Source organism: Carassius auratus, chromosome 26, assembly GCF_003368295.1.
Source record: "Carassius auratus strain Wakin chromosome 26, ASM336829v1, whole genome shotgun sequence".
NCBI classification, from domain to species: Eukaryota; Metazoa; Chordata; class Actinopteri; order Cypriniformes; family Cyprinidae; genus Carassius; species Carassius auratus.
The window spans coordinates 13215575-13225197 of NC_039268.1; the positions used below are offsets into that span (position 1 = coordinate 13215575).

Below are 9623 nucleotides of genomic sequence, written 5' to 3' on the forward strand. Positions count from 1 at the left end.
ACCCATCCGGTGGCCTGGTCACCCATACTCACTCCACTGGCTCGGCTGGGGTCTGTTTGCCAAGACTGTTGAGTCTGTGGTATGGAAAAAGAGCCTTGCTGGTGGTTTAGAGTTAAGCCTCACCAGCGTGCCAGGTGAAGCCCCCAGGATTACCCTAATGCTGCCGCACAGACCAGAGGGGAAGTCATTATGTCTGTCATCTGAGTTATGGCTTCAGAGCTACATTGGTCCGACTAATACAGGAGTTAAATACTCCACACATAAAATCTTTGCTAAGCCAGCTCACTGTACATGTGTATGTGTGTCAGTGCACTTACTGTATGAAATTAAAAAATTACTGTGGGAAAAATCTACCAAAAACATATTTAGGCTAGAACATTCATACTAATAATAATTATGTCATAATTTGTTGGTTTGATTTATTTCTCTTTTCTGTTCAGTTTCATTCTGATAATAATTCTAGAATAATTCACCCAACAATTCTGTAATTTACTTACACCATGATAATCTAAATTTAACTGATTGTATTTCTTCTGCATAACACAAAGGGAGAGGTTTTGAATTTGAAGAATTTTTTAGCCTCTTTTATCCATACAGCAAAAGTCAAAGAGGTCCTAACATTTTAAGCTTCAAAAAGAACAAAGTCTTCTGAACCTATATAAATTCTTTCTATGGTTAATTAGTCTTAGATTAAATTACTGATCAGCTGATAGAACCCAAATCAAATATGGCAATATGTCAATGTAGTAATGATATGTGTCGCTAGTTTTTTAACACAAATAGTTTTATACCTATCTATAACTGTCAAAGCTTAATAAATACATTTTGCTCTTTTATTTTGCCAGTGATCGTTTGTGCAATATTTATCTTGTTTTTTTGCACATGATTCTGAATGTTTTCCTTTAGACAAACTACTGTATCGTATTTGATATGACAAATTCCTTAGGCCTCTAAATTATGAACATGATCAAAACTTTCTTAAAAAACTTTCTTTCTGTTGTCTTATTAAATTACAAAACTATACAGGTATTCAAGGGCAAGCTTTAATATGTATATAATATAATTTAATCTGTAAAAGGTTTAGATCCTTCCTTTCAGTCGCAATCAATTTGTCTATTTAAACTGGGAATCATTAAATAAATTCAGTAAAGTATGACATACCACAAGGATCTGTCCTAGGCCCTCTGCTATTTTCAATATACATAGTGCCCCTTTGGAAATATTATTAGAAAATATGGGATTAGTTACTCAACTATATATTTCAACCAGACCAGATAAAATTTCTAAATTATCTAAGCTAACAGAGTGTGTTAAAAATAATTGAATGAATGACCAATAATTTTCTTCTATTAAATTTGGATGAGATATTACTTATTGGACCAAAAACATTACACAGACAGATGTACTGTTACTTCCTCTACGGTCAAATATTAGGTGTTATATTAGACAGCAACTTGTCTTTTGAAAATCATATTTCCCATGTTACAAAAACAGCATTCTTCCATCTTAGAAACATTGCCAAGTTACGGAACATGTTATCTGTTTCTGATGCAAAAAAGCTAGTTCATGCTTTCATGACCTTCAGACTGAACTATTGTAATGCAACTGCTAGGTGTTTGTCCTGCATCTTCAATAAACAAGCTACAGGTAGTCCAAAATGCAGCTGCTAGTGTCTTTACCAGGTCAAGAAAATATGATCATATTACCTCAATTTAACATTCTCTGCACTAGCTACCTATTAATTTCTGTATCAGTTACAAAATATTATTACTTACTTTTAAGGACCTAAATGGTTTAGCTTCTGCATGCCTAACTACTCTTCTATCACGCTTCAATTCATTACCCCCCTAAGGTCACAAAACTCTGGACTCTTGGTAGTTCCTAGGATAGCAAAGTCCACTAAAGGAGGTAGAGCTTTTTCACATTTGGCTCTCAAACTCTGGAATAGCCATCCCAATAATGCTTGTGGTTCAGACACACACATATTGTATCTCATAGCCTTGTACTTCATTTACATTTGATCAAATGCACATTTTCTTTCCTTTGCTTGGGTTGAAACTTGAACACATAATTTTATGCTTAGTTGGAACAGAAACTATGCAAATCTTTCTCAAAATCTTCTCTGTTTCTGTAGCAGGATTGGCATCCATATAATGTAGAAACTATAGTTTTCTGTAAAGCTGCTTTGCAATGATTTGCATTGTGAAAAGCACTTTACAAATAAACTTGAATTGATCTTAATTTTTAGTTCATATTTTTTAGCAAGCAGAAGGCCTTTTAGTATCAACATACATACATACATCTTCAGGTCAAGGTTTTTTTGCTGTGAAATCTTTACTGATTTTAACAAGGTTAACATAGGAATAATACTATGTTATACTATGCAGAAATCATCTGAGGATTGTTCCCCCCTAAAAATATGATTTAATAACCATGCTGTGCATTGTAAAAAACAATGTTTTATACTTTAAATAATTGTGTAAAACAACACAAATGGGGAAAAATGCATTTTAAGTTAAGAAACATTTTGAGTCTCCCCCTCCTTTGCATCACAGTGCTTTGGTCCGAATGCCTGCTTTCCTCTTTTACATCAGCTACACACACACACACACACACAAGTCCAGTGAGAGAGAACAAAGCCAATAGTTATGGAACTCCAGTAAGTAAGGCTGTCAAGACTTTATTCACTTAAACATCGGATGAAGTGATTCTTTTCTCATTAATACAGATGATGCCAATATATTTTTCGATGAGTCCGCTATATGTTAGCAATAATAACGTTACCTGCTTAAGGGGAAAGGCTAGGCAGGTTTTCATAGCAAAATCCGCCCTATATGGACTCTTTTTACATTTACATTTACATTACATTTAATCATTTAGCAGACGCTTTAATCCAAAGCGACTTACAAATGAGAACAATAGAAGCAGTCTGGTCAACAAGAGAACAACAACAGTATACAAGTGCCATGACTATTTTTATTTTATTTTTTTATTCTTTTTTATTTTTTATGAAAAGACAAGAAAAGGAAAAGTGCTAGTATTAGTTGGTTAAGTGCTGTCGAAAAAGATGAGTCTTTAGATGTTTCTTGAAAATGAGTAAAGACTCAGCTGTACGAATTGAGATTGGGAGGTCATTCCACCAGCTGGGCACAGTCCAGGAAAAGGACCGTGAGAGTGATTTTGAACTTCTTTGGGATGGCACCACAAGGCGTCGTTCACTTACAGAGTGCAAACTTCTGGAGGGCACATAAGATTTAACCAGTGGCAGTGAGTTTAGGTATGTTGGTGCCGTGCCAGTGGTCGTCTTGTAGGCAAGCATCGGTACCTTGAATTTGATGTGAGCGGCTATTGGTAGACAGTGTAACCTGATGAGGAGAGGAGTAACGTGTGCTTTTTTTTGGCTAATTGAAGACAACCCATTTCCGGGTTTCTCAGCAGTGGAAGTCGTCATAGTTGGTTTAACTTGAAGAGAAGTGAATAGCAGAGTACCACAAATATATTTGATCGCATTCCCATTTGATGACTTTCAATAAGGAAAAACTGAAATATCTTTAAATACAGAAATTATTAATTGGCTATTTTTTGTCTTTTGGAAGCTGCATTTAAAATCCTCTTGGCTCAAAAATCTGAGGGGGCACGTATCCCTTCACCAAATTTTGTTAACTTGTTAATTTCTCAATAATCATTTTATCGTGTTGCATTGTATGTTTAAAAAATGAAACTAAACATTTAAATATCATCTTAAAAAGACATGATTAGGAGATATGAGTGACAATTTACATTTACATTATAAGCTACCAGAATTTCATCTCACTCTTTGGCCATGTAAAGTATGTATATTGGAATTTAAAAAAAAAAATAATGTATGGGAACGCATGGGAATTTCACTCATATGGTACATTCACTAGACTAATCCCTCTCTTTTTGTGGTCCATGATTTATATTATATAGTAACATGCTGAAATTTTAGGCTAAGCTATCATAGAATTTTGCTAACTTTTAGAAACCTTTAGGAACTTTTTAGTAAAGCTTCGGTTTTTAGGAGAAAATATGCTGTACCTGTACTTATCAAGTAGTCAGAACAAAAAAAAACTTCTGGTCAAACAAATGGCCATAACACACCATTAGAAATGCTCTGCAGCCACCCCACTTCATTTGTATGGACCAGTTTGTTTTGGCAGTCACTTATTTTCCGGTGATAACTGGCCAGCCAGGAACTACCGGGGGCCATTCAGGGCTAGACTGTCATTCTCAGGTCAGTGTGTACCCCACCGATTCTGCTGACAGCACTGTTCCCACCATGAGATAATGCCATTCCAGAGAGATCCACTTGTAAGCCTCTCTTTCTGCAGCACAGGTATATAACCAGCAGCTTGCCTTCACTGGAAACTGCGCACATCATTGGGATCTTTGTCTACTGTACCAGATTCTATCAGCCTCCTCATATCTTTTCTTGAAAAATTTCATCGACATCAGGTGCAAATAGTCACAATCAGGCTGAAATTTGCCAGTCTACAATTAGCTCATCCAAGCTGCGAATTCCCAATCCTGACATTATGGATATTTCCATTCAACACCCCTGGTTTAGGCGCACCCTGGGCTACCCCACCCGCCTCTTTGACCAGCTGTTTGGAGAAGGCCTGTTCGACTATGACCTCTTTCCCTTTGCTGCCTCATCTGTCAGCCCTTACTATCGACACTCACTCTTCCGCAGCTTCCTGGACTCCTCCAACTCAGGCATCTCTGAGGTAATGGACTGCTTCACTGTGAATTGATAAGTTTGAGGTTAAGAATCTTAAGATGCCATTGTTGTTGCTGAAGACCAATACAGGGTGTTGATAATCACTGAGTCAATGCATTAAGTCATCTTTGTGACAAACAACATTATTAGTATCACCTCAAAATGAGTTTTATTGTGAGTGGGGAAACATTTAAAGCAGCAAGATTTCCTGAAAATTAATTTCTATTGAGTTATTTCTTACAGACTACAGGAATTAAATTGCAAATAAGAACTCTTTAAAAAGAGCAAACTGAAAATAATGCATAGCTGTGATGGAACATAAAACAGAAGTAGGCTAAATTGGAGAAAAGAACAAAACTGGTGAATGCAGCACTGTATAAAAGAGAAGATAAAAAGTAGGAAATTTATAGTGTCCATGGAGAAAATTACCAGTACCTTTTCTGTTAAGTTTACGGAAAGGATTTAAATTACTTAATATTCATTTAATATTTTGGCATGTGAAATAATGGCAAGATTTTCTTTCATATTACCTGAAGATAAATGCATCCGTCATTGCACAACAGTGTCACTCCAAATGAAAGCACAAGTGAACCATGTCATGAAGTGAACCATCAACATGATTAATCTCCACCTAGATGCTGAATACAGTTAGCTGAATTAACTGTTTTTCATGAATTTATGGCATTAGTTTTCTCTTAAAAAACTGAAATCCTTATGCATTCTTATCTGGAAACAACACCACATTGATGTTAATCCACTGTACTTGATCTTTTTTTGCAGGTGAGGTCTGACAGAGACAAATTCACAGTGTACCTGGATGTGAAACACTTCTCTCCTGATGAGCTCAGTGTGAAGGTGACAGAGGACTATGTGGAGATCCAGGGCAAACATGGAGAAAGACAGGTGAGGTCATGGCTCATTCGGACATGACAGGGAATGTGTCCGATAAGAATGTGTGCAAGAGAAACTTACAATGAAATTGAATTAACCATCCAAATGTTCTCATCAGTTGCTGTGCCGATTTTTCTGTTAATGGAAGGAAGCTGGTATTTGAACAGGAAAGTTGTGAATCATTAATTAATCTGACTCTCATTTGTGAATAATGCTTTATTTACAGTGATTTAGCTTGTTTTGCATCACAGTGTTCAGTTTACAGTGAACTATGTAACAGTACAGCAGTATAAGTGTAAGTGCCTGTGTGTCTGTGTTTGTGTCATAAAGGATTATATAGTGCATAAAAATGCAGGAGCCTGTGATAAATTCTAAAGATTGTGGGAAAATATAATTATATAATTAGGCTTTTATTCAGTCATTTCCTTTAACACGATGTGACAAATCATCACAACAAAGAATAAGATCTTGAACTTTCACAGAAAGGCATTTAGAAATGACTCTGTTCAGACAGACTCTTGCCAGGGAGGCAGTGTCTCCTCAATAAATTGGATGAGAAAATAATCGATATTACAAAAATGAAACAATGCAAATATTACTAAGAAGTATGACATTAGTATAAAAGTATAAAAGTCACTTGTTTTTATAAAGTAACACTGTCCAACAACAATACAGGTTTGATTCTGCCTTTTAACTTTTTTTTTTCTCAATTTTCTAATCTCATATCACATTGGGTAGGTGTAGAGAGGTCTTATATCGTCGGTGAGATCCATTTACTAATTTGAATAAAAATTACAATTTACACTCAATATGTTACTATTGCTTATTGTTTTATAATGTACAATACTAAGGTGCAGATAATTGCCACTGTTTAATGAGTAGTAAATCATGCTATTTTAACATAGTGTAAATATAATCTATAGTTATTTGAACTTAGTTTACTGTAAGTATTAAATTAAAAATAAGGTTAATAAAGTACAAACACACTTTTTATGTAATGCTTATTTGATGCAGAAACATTAAGTGTAACAGGGACATGAATGTATATATATATATATATATATATATATATATATATATATATATATATATATATTTTTTTTTTTTTTTTTTTTTTTTTTTTTTTTCATGTCCCTGTTACAGGAATGTTGCATGTTACATGCTGTTAATTACCACAGATAAGAATTTTGACATTTTGTCCATTATTATATAGAAACAAATATATATATATACAATATACTATATATATATATTGTATAAAAGTAACTGCCTCCTCGTTTTAAAACACCACCAGGCGCCACTGGGCAGATTGCATATATTTTTGTTATGCATTACCAGTTGTTAAGCAACCATAACAAATAAATTAAACTTTTGAAAATAAATTAATGAATAATTGAAAAATCTTTTTGGTTTATTTGAGTTTTCATAAGATAATTTCTATTTCAGCTATTCAACTTTACATCATTCTCTTTTTCTCCCAGTTGTGTTTTCTCTTCAGTTCCTTTTCTATTTTTATCCCCATCCTCCCATCCCCAGTCACTATTTCAGTACTTCACATTTATTCATGTTTCAGTAGCACATATGAGGAAAAGTGAGCAGATCTCTCAATTTGTGTTAGAATTATGTCACTTTCGCGTCACAGTCTGCCACCCCATTTAAAGTCCTAAACGCCAGTAAATGGCTTGTGGGTAATCTTGGGCTTTACTGGTAGAGTGTTTTAAAATACCTTGACCCTAAAACTGTTCTTCTGTCAACAGCATTCACGAGAGACTATGACTATGTTTGGGCAGTGCTTAAAAATCCAGATCAAGATCAAACTAATCTAAATCTAATCTAAAAGTCAAATGTACAATTCATATTTGTGAGAATATCATAATAAAATAGTAAATAGATTTGCAGTAAGATTCAGATTGATTTTGTGGAAAATTCGTAAGAACTGATAAAGGCTTTCTTCAGAGCTAAACTGAGCTTCCAACACTTGAAAGATTACTTTTCTATTAAATACTTTATTATTCTTTTCATTCCTACATTCATTTAATCGATTTTAGCTTATTTAAACAGCCTTTTAAATAGTACCTATACCTATTTCAGTTCTTCGTCTTACAATAATTAGTCCCCTAGAAGTAAATCTAACCTAAATCTAAATGTCATATACTGAAAAAAAAAAAAAAAAAAAAAAAATAGAAAGTAAACTAAACATATCTAAATGTATCTAAAATAAATTGATCGCAATCACTTAACATTAAAAGCTTTTTAATAAATTCAATGAATAATTTTTTTTCACTGACATATTCAGATTTTCCAGACTGATTTAGTATAAAATACTAATAAATGAAAAAGGATTTCTTCAGAAATAAACAGTTTGCTGAGTCACTGTTACCTAAATTTTACCAACATCATGAAAATCGGTTTCTACATCTTGATGGATTACTTTTACATTAATTATATATAAATATAATTGATATTAATTAAACATACATTTTATATAGCCTACATATATAAATCCTCAAAAATGGTACTTTGAAGTGGATCTATGCTAAAATAGGGCTTTTACTTTTGTTCTTATTCTTACGGTAATTCACATTTTACACATTTATTCTTCATTGCAATAATTTGGCCTGTTTGAATCTTTCCTGGAAATATTTCAAAACCTTACCACCCTGAATAGAGTTTTCCAACAACAGAACAGGCACATCTTCATGGCAACTATGAGCGAGGAGTGTTTGCTTGGGTCATCTCTGGTAATGAAGAAATATCTCTACTGTCTGTACATGATGGGTTTATGAATATGTGTGTAGCCTTATTTATCTATTTTTGTTGTTTGGCTCCTCAGGATGATCACGGCTACATCTCCCGTGAGTTCCGCCGCCGTTACCGTCTGCCTTCTAATGTGGACCAGTCTGCTGTCACCTGCACACTGTCTGCTGATGGCCTGCTTACTCTTTGTGGACCCAAGGCTGGTGGCATAGAGTCTGGCCGTGGAGATCGCACCATCCCTGTTACCCGGGAGGACAAGACCAACTCAGGCTCCTCCTCCTAGACGGGTCACTCCCCACAGCTAGGTGGCAGTATGGAGGTGTGAGTGGGGCTCACAAGGGCTATTATTTCAGAGGGCTTCTAAAGGTGGATTTAAGCAAATCCTCTATTTGTTTATCATTAAACAAGCCCTTCTTCCCACTTCCACTTCAAAGGGTGTCAGTGTATATCTGACCATAATACCTTCTTTCATTAGACTACACTAGCTAATAATCTCCATAATCCACTATGATTGTTTTCATTTTACATGACACACAGGAAATGGATCAGGATGATTGGCTGGGGGTCTTCTTTCTTAATCAAGCCTCTGCATTCCTCTCTAGTTAGAGGATAAATCGCAAACAGTCACTGCTCTGATTTTTGACCATCCTCGTGATATAGGTGATCATTGTTACATAACAGGGTAAATCCATTATTGTATAGGATCAGTTGGAGAACTAAATGCTTCAGAAATGGTTGGAGAGCTTGGTTAAAACTTGATCTGTTTGAAGATTTCTGATCCTGGGGAGATTTCATCACCTGTAAGACCTTGGCCTTCTCCCTTGCTTGTGTCATGACCTCTTTTCTAGATTTCTCTTGTCATTGACTCTTGCCTGTCTTGTAGGTTTAGCCCTGTACTACTCATTACTGACTCCTCAGGGGTCTACTAAAAAGTAATGAAAAATAAATAAAGTTGTATCATTAACCATTAAGAAAATCTTGTTTGTTGTATTTTTGCTATGTAATGCAAGTAACAACATACATCATACACAGAAAAAAATGGTAACCTAAAAATGGTAACATATTGCTACATAGCCTAAATACATTATTTATACCAGCAAAACTAATTTATTAGTTAAATCGTGTACAAATCTCTCTTAAAAGTAACTTTTTTGCAGGGTATAATTAAGCCACATAAATTATAGTGATTACAATAACAGGGTAATAACTAGATATTAATAATGAACCTACCCCT

At 34.7% G+C, this 9623-nt stretch overlaps 1 protein-coding gene across 1 annotated transcript; it reads left to right on the forward strand.

The window, feature by feature from the left end:
• Positions 1 to 4375: 4375 nt before the first annotated feature.
• On the forward strand, positions 4376 to 9365 carry cryaa (crystallin, alpha A). Its single transcript, XM_026204317.1, has 3 exons — positions 4376 to 4748; positions 5522 to 5644; positions 8466 to 9365. Exons 1-3 carry the CDS (start codon positions 4557 to 4559, stop codon positions 8670 to 8672), a joined length of 522 nt encoding a protein of 173 aa, XP_026060102.1. The 5' UTR covers positions 4376 to 4556; the 3' UTR covers positions 8673 to 9365.
• The last annotated feature ends 258 nt before the right edge of the window (positions 9366 to 9623 follow it).